This window comes from Myotis yumanensis, unplaced genomic scaffold (assembly GCF_028538775.1).
Source record: "Myotis yumanensis isolate MYYU_CA2020_CCGP unplaced genomic scaffold, mMyoYum1.0.hap1 SCAF_16, whole genome shotgun sequence".
Taxonomy (NCBI): Eukaryota; Metazoa; Chordata; class Mammalia; order Chiroptera; family Vespertilionidae; genus Myotis; species Myotis yumanensis.
In genome coordinates, this window is record NW_027223767.1 from 39,332,226 (window position 1) to 39,347,733 (window position 15,508).

At 39.6% G+C, this 15,508-nt stretch overlaps 1 protein-coding gene across 5 annotated transcripts in view; it reads right to left on the reverse strand.

Annotated features, from left to right (window-relative positions):
* Positions 1–873: 873 nt before the first annotated feature.
* GJC1 (gap junction protein gamma 1) overlaps positions 874–15,508 on the reverse strand; it is a 30,126-nt gene continuing 15,491 nt past the window's right edge. For all 5 annotated transcript variants that reach the window (XM_070393534.1, XM_070393530.1, XM_070393528.1 and 2 more), the window contains exons 2-3: positions 7,834–7,909; positions 874–6,589 (exon numbers count right to left, since the gene is read on the reverse strand). In XM_070393534.1, coding sequence (XP_070249635.1) covers positions 5,379–6,569 — 1,191 coding nt within the window. In that variant the 5' untranslated portion in view covers positions 6,570–6,589; positions 7,834–7,909 and the 3' untranslated portion in view covers positions 874–5,378. The remainder of the gene's footprint in view (positions 6,590–7,833; positions 7,910–15,508) is intronic.

The following is a 15,508-nucleotide window of genomic DNA, read 5'->3' on the forward strand; positions in this document are numbered from 1 at the left end:
CCTGTCCCTATTCCTCATGCCCCTGTGTAACACGCTTCCAATCTGAGATAACTAAAGGAGGCAAACCCTAAAAGTATTGTGTATTAACATAAGCCCTTGAAACTCAGAAATAGTGTTTTAAATCCTATGTAGCAAACACGTTTTACCTTTGATGCCAACACCTTTTCCAGGTATGAGTCTCTGTTCTGATGGTAAATCTGACCCAAAAATGCACTTTCAAAACTAGCAGTGACTAACTGCTCCAAGTTTCCAAGCAGCTCGGAAGTGTACGTATTACCAAATATGGCGGGCTAACCAGTTTACAGTCTGTGCTGCTGAGGGTGGGCTCCATGCGTAAACGACCAGCCGTTCTGTATCGGGGGAACAGAGGACGTTATTGCAATAAATCCGACCTCTCCCACATTCTCTCCTCAGGAGGTACGTTAGGTTTACCAAGACTGGTCTATGTCTGCGGGGAGCATCCCAACCCGAAGGCACTCCTCTCAGAGAAAAGGCCTTGAGAAACCAAAGGAGCCAGAGACAGGGCGTGTTTCTGTGCCTGGACCTCCTTGTACACAAGGCCACCTACCCTCATCATGATGCCACAAATACATAGACCCCTTTGGCCACAGCAATCCCAGCGGGGTGCTAACCAGCTGTGAAAAAGGGCATCTCTTGAGCTCAAACCTCTACTGGGAATGCTTCCTGCTCATGCATTCCCACTGAGATCGACTTACAGGTGGATGTAGGAGAACAGACTTTTGTATCATGTTTTCTGTGTAAACCATTAAGCTCTCGAGTACTATTGTATACAAAGAATGGGGCAACATCCTCAATATGGCACTTCCTGGCAGCTGAGTTTTCAGGTTTGGGAAAAGATGCACAGACCACAAGTGAATCTTCTAAACTGTATTTGGAATGGACAAAACATTTGGGACTGAAAGAAATCTTTCTAGAGACAAGGCCCTGAGCACAGAGTCTGTCCCGAACCATAAAGTTTTACATCAACTGTACAAAACAGAATTAGCAACAAGTGATCTTTGGCACTAGAATGGGTAATCCTTAGCTGTTCATACAATATCCAAACTGCATGCCACATGATATGAGATTGCTGGTTAACAGTTGTTTACATTTAAGTTATCTTAAAAAGTTGGAAGTCCTAGCTAAGTTTTTCAGTATCAATACCCTAACCATAGCTGACACTTAGTGCCTGAGGTAGAGACTTCTGTAAGAGATTTATTAAAGAAAACACAATTGAGAGTACAATAAAGAAAAAGATTTCCAATCTTGGAAGCATAGATAGCCAAATGTTTTTGCTGATTCAACAAGCCAACCCCAAAATGCACAACTCTTACTTCCTTTATTTCTGTAGAGATTTTGCTTGGGAAGAGGACTTCCAATTGTTTGAACTCCTGGATTTTGGAATACTATAGATTGCTTCTTTAGAAAGTATGGTTATTAATATGAAATGTGCAAAACGCAAACTGACTTAACATTATTCAAAACACAATTGCATTCGCGACAACATGTAAAATCTTTTAAACTCTCCATGATGTGTGGCCAGAATGAGTGAAAAGTATGCAATTCAACCTAATGATTCTAATACTTGATGGTGACTGTGAATTATCACAGATGTATGATATATAGGTGAGTTGCAATTTGTTTCCAAACTCTGTACTGTATAGGTGCGGGGCGTTATTATTTTCAGGTGGAAAGACTCTTCATGAGATTACATGATTCTATAAAGATCACCTAGTTCTGGGAACCTTCCTATTAAAATGACCAGCAACTGGATATCTTTGACTTCAGGTACTTTTCTTCAGTCAGGAAAGACCTTTCCTTTATAGAAAGGTGTTACTTAAAGTAGGTTCAAGTAAAACGTATTTGCCTTTTACTGAAAGCTGGCTGGCTAAAATTCATCATAAACTATAGGTATTATTTTTAGAAGTATACTGTCCCCTACATGAGACAGGAAGCATAAAGTCATAAGCTTAAGGGTAAAGCATAGGTATAACTAACGGGAATAACATTTACTTCCATTCTTGGTATAAACTGCCTCGAGCAAATATTTTAAGCCCTCACCGATTCCTGTGATAAAGAGCACTGAAGGACATCTTACTACCATCATAGTTCTTTTCAACTTTTTTTTTTAAGCTTTAAGTTCAGATAACTAACCAATAACAATAGTTGGTCTTCTGATACCTTTACCACAGGCTTGGTCCAACTACTTCATAACGCTTTTGAAAGGAAAGTGGTTCCTGAAACTTGGAAATGTAAAATGAACTGCCTCATTTCATACCAAGAAGAAATGACATAATTAAGGTACCTGATGATGATTTTTTTTTTCTCTTTAAAGATATAGGTGTCCTTTTAAAAGACTATTAGTAGTCCTAACCTCCAGAAACATTTTAGATGACAAAGTTCATTTTTATCAAAGTAATTCTACAGACATTACACATTAGTCAAGGAAAATCCCCAGAAAAGCTAATTTTGAATGAGAACACACTTGTGGTTTTAAATGAAATATCGAAACAGGCAAAACTAAGTCATCAAGCAAACTCGAAACCACAAAATGAACATGAACATTTCTTTAGGAGAAAATGTTACCGAATTATCCCCTCAAATTTAAACTAAGAAAAAAGCCTGTTCCTTTTACAAATCTCTCTGGATAACAGATTTTAAGGAAGCAGCAAAGGACACACCCCATCTAAATAAACCCAACAGTATGCTAAGGTATATAAACATGATCGTATCCTGATTCTCAGATGTGAAGAACTAAACACTCAACTTCTATGTAGAGAAGCAAATACCCTATGACAGAGCGTGTCTTCCACGGCAATTCAAAGGAATATGATTCTGACAAGAAAAAATGCTGACACACTCTTCATACAAAATACCTGCAAGTTCTAGGACAATAGCTGGAATGATATTTTTATAGATTCACTGTAGACCAAATCAATGGATTAACTTAGACACTGACAGGGCCATTTTCTTAATGTGGGTTCACAGATGTCATTAGGGGGAAATGGCTTTGGCAAACTCTTACGTTCAAAGGCTGAAAGAAATATACTAAGAAAGAAGGGAGAGTTGAGAAGCCCATGTCCCAATTAAAACTTTAGAGACAGAATAAATATGGGTTTTTAAATGTGTATGCAGGTGTGAATACTTCTCTACATACTTTAAGAAGGTGAAGAATTATCCAGACACAAAAGGTAACATTCTCACCAGAACAAGCCAAGAGAAACGCCAGGGGCACCAATTGTAGGAACAATGGATACTTCTGGCGCCAAATGTCGGCCTGGCATTTCCGCCTGACTCCCTCCCTCTCCTCACTTTCAAACCTTTCTGCTGGCAACGCCATGCTGTTTGTTCTTCAGGCTCTGAAGAGACAGATGTGAGTGTGTGTGCATTTTCCGTCCTTCAATTACGACATCTGCATGAAGCTCTAGTAACGTGAGAGTTCACTGATAGTTCCTTACCTTAGCTAGGCTTAGGTATTTACCATCTTGCCTGCTTTTGTAGTTATTTTAACTTCCTTATTACACATTTAGTTTGAAGGAAATTGCACGTCTATTAATTATCCAGGATACATACATGTATAATTTTCCGAACTTTCCCCTTCAGTCTCACCTGAACTTACTTTGTGCTTAAGATGTTTAGAGATCCCGAGGAACTTCTCTAGGTCAAAATCATTAATACGGGTGTGTGTGTGTGTGTGTGTGTGTGTGTGTGTGTGTATCAGCAAAATAAAGGTAAATGCATGGCTAGAAAATAAGCTTAAATTTTCTACTGAGTTTCTTTTGTTTGGGGGTAGGAGTGGGAGAAATGCAATGGAGACCAACAAAGAAAAAAGAAAAGAACAGCACCAAGATGCTGTTTTAGGATTCTCATTTCAAAATTGACATAAAAAAATACTTTTAGAATTTCAAAGTCAGAGGTGGCTTATGACAGCTTCCTGTTGGAAAGAGTGAGATATCCAAAATGAAATTTCCATAGTGAAGCAAAAGTCCCTCCCTTTAAATCTTTAACAAGCTCTTACTCAGAAGCTCAGCAACTATGACAAACGATGTGAACCTGACAGGAGAGCAAAGCTCTCCAATACAATACAAGGTTGAAAATGGCAATAAAATACTGCAAAATATGAGTGTTACATGACATTAATGTTGGTCACTGACAAATTAATATGCCTACAAATATATCTGCAGGGAATAAATACTGGAATTCTCTTTAGATCTATTTACAGATAAAATCCTCGGTCTGACTGGTCTTCCAGGCAGAAAACGACATTGGCCGAAGTATGCAAATTATAAAAGTTCCATGGTAAATTATAAAAAATAAGGAATTTGGATTTAGGCCTTCCACCATATGCAGCACAAGGAGCTTTGAGTATTCTTAGCTTACAAGGGAATTTTTGTATTTCTAATGTTAACATATAAAGAAAATATCCACCACTGGTTTCTTAAACTAGAGAGAGGCAGGTTTCTGGATAGAGATTTAAGGCAAATCAAACAGGTCCACAACTAAACATCCTGTTAGGGCTCATTTTCCAGGCGTGGGTTTGCGTTGTGGTAGAGGAATCTCAGTAACTCTTGACAGTCTCCACACTGCTCCAGAACTGGGAGTACCAGCCTTTTGGAAGAACTTAAATGATATATACATCAAAGCATATGCTGGCAATGCTTGATATTTAAAGGAATCCTGCAGTGAATCATTTATCTCCTTTGAGAATACAAATAGGTTTTCAAAGACAGATACAACTCTGGGCACATGAATGAGATTCAAAGATTTCTCAAGTTAAGATCTCAACCTCCTCCTACTGTGGACGTTCTTTCTAAGACTGAAAACTGATTCCTCCTCCTCCTCCTCATATATTTGAAATTATCCCTGCATCACGAGAGGCACTTTTATTGGGTGTAGCATCTATTAAAAAACATTAAACCCAGGGTAGAATATGCTGAACAAAGTAATAACACTAGCCTAAAAGGCATTACCTTAGGATTTTCCCCCTTTAATATAAAAGTATAACTACAGTGGTCCAATGTACAAGTACAAAAAAAAAGTTCGCATACTAAAAAAAAAGAAAAAGTTCCATAATACTGTACATACAAAAATTGTTCAACAAGAATGATTTAAATATGTCTGTTCTTTTCCAGATCTGGAAGACACAAATGTAAAGTCTACAACTGTATTACTGCTGGAACATGCGCCCAGGAACACTATGTTTCCCTTCCTTTTCCTCTGTCCCAGCCCCGCCTTCAGAGTCCCCTGAGCTTGGATCACAAGCCAACAGCATCCCTGAAGATAACCAGAGCCAAATGTTTACTCAATGGAAGTCATTATTCAGTGAGCCGCTGCTTACCATAAACTATGAAGAGCACAAGCTTTAAGCCCAGCCAAGATTAAATCCAGACGGAGGTCTTCCCATTCCCTGATTTGCTACTCGTACTGCTGTTGTTGGACCCAGCTTTAGACCCCACTTTGGCTTTTTTCTCCCGGGGAGCAGGGGGGTTGTTTTGGTGATTGTAGGCCTGGATTGCTAGATCCAAGCGCTCCTGAGCCATCCTGATCTCCCGCTGCAGCGTCTCCAGGTCAGCGGGGAGGTGCTCCTCGTGGCTGCCGTACTGCTGTTCCTGGGCGATGTTGGCCTTGTTCTGTTTGTAGGCGATCTTAGCATTAGACAGCTCGGTGTACTGAATTTGATCTGGTTTGACGGCAATGTTATAGCCAGGGGGAGCAGATGGTGTATTCCAAGTGAAAGGATAATTATAAACACCCGGGTCTTCCAGTTCTCTCCTTTTACTGTTTAGTGAGTCTCGAATTGTCCCAAAGCCTAAATGAAGCATCTCCCAAATGTTAAGCAACAGGCAGAGGCCTGTAACACCGTACATTATCAGAAGGAAGATGGTCTTTTCAGTGGGTCTAGAAATAAAGCAGTCTATCTTATGAGGGCAAGGAATTCTACTACACACATAAGATGGGTGGACTTGGAAGCCATACAGAAAATATTGCCCTATCAGAAAACCCACCTCAAACACGGTCCTTGCCAGCAACTGCAGCACATAGATTTTCATGAGACCGTCCTCCCGGATCCGCCGTCGGCCATCATGCTTGGGTTTAGGCTGGTTTTGCTCTTTATTTTCTTTTTCACTTTCTAATTCGACTTCTGGATACATCATGGGATCCTCTTCATGGTCCTCTTCTGTTTCTTCCAGAGCCCGATGCTGTTTCCAGCGCATGGCATAGGGTTTGCTCCGAGCAGCCTTCTTGTCCGCTTCGCCATGCTCCATTTTGGCAATCTTATGAATGGCGTAGCCCAGGTACATCACTGAGGGAGTTGCCACCAAAATGATCTGGAATACCCAGAAGCGCACGTGGGAGAGCGGTGCAAAGGCATCATAGCAGACATTCTCGCAGCCTGGCTGCTCTGTGTTGCACACAAACTTGCTCTGCTCGTCGTAATAGATGGACTCTCCTCCTACAGCTGTAAGGACAATCCGGAAGACGATCAAGACCGTGAGCCAGATCTTCCCCACAAACGTGGAATGGTTGTGGATCTCCTCTAGCAGGCGAGTCAGGAAGCTCCAACTCATGGTGATTGAACTGGTTTGCCCTGATAAAAACGGAAAAATACCAAAGGAAAAATCAGCAAATATTAAAATCTTAATTTAAATTTTTACTGAAATTTCTAGGAACTACTTTTCTACATACTTGAAATCTAACTTCAAGGCTCACACTAGAATGATGGTTAAAATAAATAGCATCTCATTCTACTACCCTCAGGTAGGGCAATTCACCTCAGACTATGAGCACTTGTTTGTGCCACCAAACTAAAAGTCTGGTTTGCTTTCATCTTCCCTAGTTTAAAAGGTAAAATTATAGCTATAATTTCAGATGTATTTCTCAGACAGAGGCCTTCAGAACTTTATGAAATATAGGCAAGAAATAAACTATTTGGTCCAGGTATGATAAGACCTGGTGACAAAGCATTAAAAATAATTTAAAAGGCCGAACCGGTTTGGCTCAGTGGATAGAGCGTCGGCCTGCGGACTCAAGGGTCCCAGGTTCGATTCCGGGCAAGGGCATGTACCTTGGTTGCAGGCACATCCCCACTGGGGGGCGTGCAGGAGGCAGCTGATCAATGTTCCTCTCTCATCGATGTTTCTAACTCTCTATCCCTCTCCCTTCCTCTCTGTAAAAAATCAATAAAATATATTAAAAAAAATAATTTAAAAGATGGTATGGCTGCAAATAACTGGCAATGATCAAGAACCAATATAAGACAGAAAGAAATTAGGAACACACTCCCTAGCTAGGATCCTGTATTATGTTTATGGTGAAAATGTGTGCAGAGTGAATTGTGAGGACATTACATCCAACCAATAAGCAAATCCATTTAAAACAGCATTTTGACCGAAACCGGTTTGGCTCAGTGGATAGAGCGTCGGCCTGCAGACTGAAGGGTCCCGGGTTCGATTCCAGTCAAGGGCATGTACCTGGGTTGCGGGCACATCCCCAGTGGGGGATGTGCAGGAGGCAGCTGATCGATGTTTCTCTCTCATCGATGTTACTAACTCTCTCTCCCTTCCTCTCTGTAAAAAATCAATAAAATATATTTTAAAAGTAAATAAATAAATAAAACAGCATTTTGAAGGATAGTTTTATTTTGAGATTCTTAGAACTATGTCTAGAATCTCGGTAAAAACCATCTAAAAAGGATAATGCATATAAAATTCCTAATGCTACCCCTGACACTAAGTACACCTAGCTTTTCTCCTTCTCTTCTTCCCTCTCCGTTTACTTCTGCAGATTATAGGTGATTATCAACATCATCAAAGAAGTTTAAATACACTTTACCTTTTATCCAGAACTTCTGTTATCCAAAATTTTCTTACAGAAATGATGTCTTGTTTACAACTTGTCCAGACTCCCTCTGGAACGGGAAAAGAAAAAAGAAAAAAAAAAAAAAGGTTAAAAGCTTCCTCCCACAGAAAACAATCACTAAAATGTCATTTTCAGGAAGAAATAATCACTCAGGAATCAATCAGCATGAGTTGGAAACAAGCTTGAGTTTGAATATTACTGCTTCCTCCTCCCAATAGATGTAGTAGGATGAACTTCATAGCATTGACCCCAAGAGTCTTAAGTCATTGCAGTCTAAGAAAATATGACAGGAAGATGAGTCATTCATGAAAACCTGAAGTAGAACTTGGGCACCTATAGGAAAAAACCAAGGCAGAAAAATCTCCACCAATTTAAACTGGTCGCTAAAGGCCTTGCGAAAATCCTCCCTGCATGCTCTATTCCTGCTCTAGCCTGGAGCAGTCAATACTTCTCACTGGGACTTGAGCTGCCCACTAGGAGCCAGCTGTTTAGTTAAAACACCCAACAGCTGGCTCTCAGTCACTGGGACACACTTGTCCCACAGAAGGTGATTTACAGATTCAACTGCTAGAAAACAGCTGCATCTGTATTGTGGTAAAAAACAACAAAAACCCCAAGCCCTGACCCACATGGCTCAGTGGTTAGAGCATCACACACAGAATGGTCTTGGGTTTGATTCTCAGTCAAGGGCACATACCTGGGTTGCATGTTTGATCCTTGGCCCCAATTGGGGCCACAGGCAGAAGGCAACCCATCAATGTCTCTCCCCCACATCCATGTTTTTCTCTCTGTCCCCTCCTTCCTCCCTTCCTCTCTAAAAATCAACAGAAAAAAATATCCCCTGGTAAAGATTAACAAAAAATGAAACAAACAAAAATCCAAGACAAATTTTTGCTAATTATCAAGTTCTGCCAAGTTTGAATAACTATGGCCAAGATTCATCCATTAGGTGCCAACTTTGTTCATTTATTAATTTAATAAATGAAATTTAAACAATTCCTGGGTGTCATGTTCATAGATTAAAAAATTTTTTTTTGGGGGGGGGGGGTGTTAAATACAGGAAAAAAATTCCTCAGAACAATTTTCAAGAGACCAGTGAAAAAGAGAAAAAGAAGTGTAGGCACCTAACATGTAAGTATCAAGATTTAATACAAAATCTGACCACATGGGATTGTTAGGTCTGATCAAATAATTGAATAGATACCCGCCTCCCCTGGGAACTGACCTTTAGACCACTTCACAACCAACATTCCCTTTTGCTTAGACCACATTCCACTTGCTAAAACGATGATCTTTCCCCTCTGGACTTTCCCAGGATTTGGGCCCATCCACAGAGTTCCCCGAAAAAGCCTGCCCACAGTCCTTTAAAACCTCTGACTCCCCATCCCTGGGTGCTGGTGTCATGGGGGCTCAGCCCATTTGGTTTCAAAACATGACCTAATAAATCTTTACCTCTCGGTCTTGTGCATACTTCCTTTGGCGACCCTAGCAAGGATTTCAAGTACCACTCCCATTTTCAGCCCTGATATCTGCGTTCACCACTTCTCCTCTTACTGAATACATAAACTATAAAACCACAAAGCAGAAAGTAAATAATATGCAACCATCAAATGGTGACGTAAATTAGGTTTCTCCATAATTATTCACACTCACAAGTTCAGACTCAGATTTCCCCCAAACACCACATCTAAAGCATTTCCTGAGCCTAAAAAAATCAATAATCAACAAATTCTATTTGTTCCAATATGCCAAGATCATGAAAGAGCAATTGTTACTTGCTTAGAAAACTTCTCCTCTATACTTCCATCCATACAAAGTATCTTTTAAAATAATTATTGCTATGAAAGAATTTCAAGGGTTCAGCATTGGCCTTAGCCAGTTTGCTCAGTGGATAGAGCACTGGCCTGTAGACCAAAGGGTCCCAAGTTCAATTCTGGTGAAGGGCATGTACCTTGGTTGCAGGCTCCTACCTGGCCCGGGCCCTGGCTGGGGTGCATGCAGGAGGCAACCAATTGTGTTTCTCTCACATCAATATTTCTCTCTGTCTTTACCTCTGTCTTCTACTCTCTCTAAAAATCAATGGAAACATATCCTTGGGTGAGGATTAAAAAAAAAAAAAAAGAGTTCAGCATCTCATACAATAATCTAACATTGGGGAGGGAAGGAGAAATTGGTGATAAGCTCTTCAAGGTTTATGTAAGTTATAAAGCAGCTATTTAAACACACCCCACAGTACACACTGAATACGTTATGCTGTAGGCCTAGAAAATGCTGAAACCTCAGACCCTGGTTTTCCATGGCATTCATTAGTGCCACAGCACCTATTATCCAGATCTTGAGCATAAATGATGTACTTAGTAATTTAGCTCCAGCATGAAATGGGAGTGGACAACTTTCTAAAATAACCATGCGTTTCCTAAACTCAACGGCAGCATCACCACTGTTTCTATCTACTGCGGAGTTAGTGGGTTTTTCTTTGATACTCTTCCCTTTCCTCTCCTTGCAAGCATTAAGAAAATGGTTTAAGTATCACAGAGTATATGTTCCAATAGGATGGGAGGAGATGAGAGGAGGAGGGTAGGAGAGATGGGGGGAAATGGAATGAGAACGGTGGGTTCTGGAATTAACATTTCTAAGCAGAACTGTGTGGTCTCCTTGTGTTCTTGCTCCACTAATACCAAATCTTTCCTTTTTTGCTCTGCTATCAGAGGCCTAAGATTCAGGACAGAGTCTTCTCTGGCTTCCAAACAGACTTGTTATAGAGCAGGGAGAGAAGAGCAAGCAATTACCCTGCAAATTGCTCTCATGAAAAATAAAAACCACTTCCATACTCCATCTATGAATGGAAAACGATGCGGGAACATGTGACAGGTGCTGGTGAGAGATGGGGGAATGAGTGCCAAACACTCAAATGTTTAGGAAAGCCCCAGCTGATTTGTATGTGCTTTTACACTTAGTATCTTCTTGAATGTATCCTTTAAGCTTTGGTTGGATTTATCTACAAATTCTAGGAAGTGGTATTATTAGGCCCAAGAAATGTAAACCTGCATGGTTCTTGCTTTGTACTGTTATTTGACGTCCTAGCAATTTATGATGCCTGGCAACAAACGATGACGACTTCACCTCAACCTCATCAGCAGTCTGATATGCTACTGTACTGGGTGCAAAATTACAGAAATGTGTATGTTTTCAATACAGCAGGATACACATCCTCCATATTGCCCCCTTTGAGGACTAGTTCTATCCTTTTGCCCATTTATCTGCAAAATGTAGTCTTAATATAGTAGAGACATTAACCATTTGACATTTAACATAAACACCTCATTTTATTGTCTTCCGTCAAATTTTATTATTTTTATATAGTCATATCAATTTCTTTCTTAAACATTTTTTTAATGTTTTTATTGATTTTTTAGAGAGAGGAAGGGAGAGGGAGAGAGAGAAACTTCAATGATGAGAGAGAATCATGGATTGGCTGCCTCCTGCATGCCCCCTGCTGGGGATGGAGCTTACAACCCAGGCATGTGCCCTTGACCGGAATTGAACCTGGGACCCTTCAGTCCGCAGGCCGAGGCTCTATCCACTGAGCCAGAACGGCTAGGATGAACTAGTGACTTCTTGGTTCATGAGTCAATGCTCAACTGCTGAGCTACATAGCCGGGCTTGAATAAATGAAAAGATGGAGAAGTTATTTTTTCAAAGAAGGCTTTAAATTTTTTTAAAATATATTTTATTGATTTCAGAGAGGAAGGGAAAGGGAGAGATAGAAACATCAATGATGAGAGAGAATCATTGTCAGCTATCTCCTGCACACCCCCCCTACTGGGGATCAAGCCCGCAACCCGGGCACGTGCCCTTGACCAGAATCGAACCCAAGAGACCCTAGTCTGCAAGCCAATGCGCTATCCACTGAGCAAAACCAGCTAGGGCTAAAAATTTTTTTATTGATTTTAGAGAGAGAAAGAAGGAGAAAGTGGGTAGGAGGAAGAGGGAGAGAGAAACATCTATCAGCTGTCTCCTGCACGCTCCCTACTGGGGATCAAATTTGCAACCGGGGCAGCCAATCCATGATTCTCTCTCATCAAAGGATAGGACTAGTTCTATCCTTTTGCCCACTTATCTGCAAAATGTAGTCTTAATATAGTAGAGACATTAACCATTTGACATTTAACATAAACACCTCATTTTATTGTCTTCCGTCAAATTTTATTATTTTTATATAGTCATATCAAGTTCTGACCTGGAATCGAACCGGCAACCTTTTGGTGCATGGGACAACGCTCAACCAAGACACACCGGCCAGGGCAGTAGGATGGTTTTTAAAATAAAGAACACTGCAATTCATTGTAGCCCATCATTCAAAAGGATTCACACACACACACAACACATACTGAAGAAAATCATGTTTGCTTATATAACATTAATTGGGCAGAAACCAAATGTGCTATTTTTAGTCTATTTTCCAAATAACTAAAATTACTATCTGCCTTGTCTTGCACTAGAAAATAGAATTTAAAAATTAGCCCTTGCCGAAACCGGTTTGGCTCAGTGGATAGAGCGTCGGCCTGCGGACTGGGGGGTCCCGGGTTCGATTCCGGTCAAGGGCATGTGCCTGGGTTGCGGGCACATCCCCAGTGGGGGATGTGCAGGAGGCAGCTGATCGATGTTTCTCTCTCATCGATGTTTCTAGCTCTCTATCTCTCTCCCTTCCTCTCTGTAAAAAATCAATAAAATATATTTAAAAAAAAAAAAAAATTAGCCCTAACCGGTTTGGCTCAGTGGATAGAGCATCAGCCTGCGGACTGAAGGGACCCAGGTTCGATTCCGGTCAAGGGCATGTACCTTGGTTGCGGGCACATCCCCAGTAGGGGTGTGCAGGAGGCAGCTGATCAATGTTTCTCTCTCATCGATGTTTCTAACTCTCTATCCCTCTTCCTTCCTCTCTGTAAAAAAAATCAATAAACTATATTTTAAAAAAATTAGTTGGCATCAACATGGTAATAAATTACTTAATTCCCTCCAAAATTCTTTATATTTGAAGAGTTTTTCTATCAGTTACACCTCAACAGAACCAAGTCAAAGTTACTGCATTTTTTGGTAAAACAGAACTCATCGGACTTTTGAAGATTAAATGTAAAGCACATTATTTGGATTACCTAATGAGATTGATTATGTAATTAGACCCATTTTACCTATTCTTATTTTTTGTTTTTTTTTAGAGGGAGAGAGGAAGGAAAGAAGGGGGAAGGGGGGGGAGAGAGAGAGAGAGGAAGGGAGGGAGGGAGGCAGAGGGAGAGAGAGAGATTGAGAGAGAAACCTCGATGTGTTGTTCTACTTATTTATGCATTCACTGGTTGACTCGTGTGTGTGTCCTGACTGGGGATCAAACTCGTAACACCCTGGCATATCAGGATGATGTTCTAACCAACTGAGTTACTGGGTGACAGCAAATTAGATCCCTTATAAAATTGAATAAGTGAGGTCCAGAAAGCTTATAAAATTTGCCTAAGATCATACAATTTTTCCTGCTTTTTGCTAATCCTCAATGTTTTTTCCATTGATTTTTAGAGAATGGGAGGAGGAGAGAGAGCAAGAGAAACAGTGATGTGAGAGAGACACATTGATTGGTTGTCTCCTGCATTGATCTAGATCAGGGCTGGGGATTGAGCCTGCAATAAGGTAGGTGCCCTTGACCTGAACTGAACCAGAGACCTTCCAGTCTTCCGGCCGACTTAGCATAATGTCTTCAAGATTCATCCAGGCTGTAGCAGCATGTGTCAGAATTTGCTTCCTTATAAGGCTGGATAATAATCCATTGTATGTAATCTCTCATCAAAGTTTCTATCTCTCTTCCTCTTTCTTTAAAAAAAAACTCAATAAAAAATATATATTTTAAAAAGCAATCTGGTAATTTATAGGAAGTTTATACTTTCTAAAAACAACAGTTGTGTTCAAGAGGTATTTAATGTACAATTATATATGCTATGCAACAGACGACTAGAGGAAGGTAACTGAAGTCATCTGTTGAAGTTGAAACATATTTTTATAGCATAGTAACTCTCAGGGAAATGTTTTACTTTCCAGTTTATCTGATTCATTTTTTCCAATCCCAAAATATCACTTTCATATATGTGTTTGGAAAAGTCCCTCTAATAGACTCATGTAAAAAAAAAAAACCTCTCAAGAGTTTCAGATCAGCTAAAAAGACTCCCGTAACTTGTCCCATGTCATTTTTTAAGGCTCACTAACCTATAATCAGGAAATTAAAATTTTCAAAATTAGCGTTATTCTAAATATTTTGCAAATACAACAACCAAGTCCAAATGGGTCAGAGCCAAATTTTAATTTTCTTCTAATTAAAAAAACACACAACACAAAACAAACCTAAAACCTACAATAGGTAGACCATATTTTAAAATCTTAATTTCTTTTCTAAATAACAAAATCAAGGATGAACTAAAATTAATATTTTAAAAAGGGATTCTTAACCTTGAATTTTGTGTAACAAACAGAGCAAGCACTGAACTAGGAGTCAAAAGATTCTAAACATGTGCTTCAGGAATAAATATTTCCATTTTTTCATTTGTGAAATAAGTGGGGAATATCAGATTAGATGATTTCTAAGGTCCCTTCTATTAACGTTTAATGAAAATCACTCCAGAAGAATAAAATTCATAAAACAACCAACAGATTATGTATATGGAAATAAGCGAAGTAATGGCAGTGAAATCAAACAACAGTAAAATGTCAAATTTTCAAGAAGGCATTTCCTAAATGTCATCCTAGAAAATCTATGGTTGGACTAAAGAGTCTCAATATTGACTCACCATGATTTTAAAGTATTATCTGGGCCTCCCAGATCATGAGCTGAGCAATCCTCTAAGAATGGTGCTAGTGACTCACACTCCTGAATGAGGCTGCTTTGTATGCAGAGACAAGGAATCAATTAAAGGGTTTACAATGAAGTTTTGTTTCAGTGGAACATTTTAAGTGGAAATTAATTCTGCATGAGTGATAATAGATGTTTAATAACTAGCTAGTGACAATTTCTAAGCAAAAGCATTATGGCAGCTAACTAGCAAACAGTAATTTATGTATTACAAACATGAAAACGACTTGTTTTTCAAAAGAGCTCTTAGCTATGGACAGTATTTGAGAAACATAAAATATACTTTATTGTGAATCAAATTATAAAACCTAATGGGAAAAAGTAGTTTAAAATCTTGGCTCTATGAACCAATAAGGAAACAGAATACACTATTGTGGGTTGAAGTGTCAATTTGTGCTGGCAAAAGGTTACTCTATTTGAACTTAAGTACCATCAGGAACCAGTTGGAGAAGTATGGAGAATCTGGGATAATGCATTCATTCACAATACATCGTAAGTGGTACTGTCTTCATGTAAAAAAACACACACACACAAAAACAGTATTGGCACACTTGTCCCAAACTAAGCTTAGGTCAAACCAACTGTCTGAACAATGATCTAGGTCTAGGAAAACAAATATATCTAAGACAAAATAAAAATAAATGTATAATAATTCCAATATGACTAGGCTCACAACAACAAATTTGCAACAAAAATAAAGCAGTGTCATACAATGATGGCAAGGGTGGTCTGGTAGAATCTTTCTAGAAGATTGTGGTG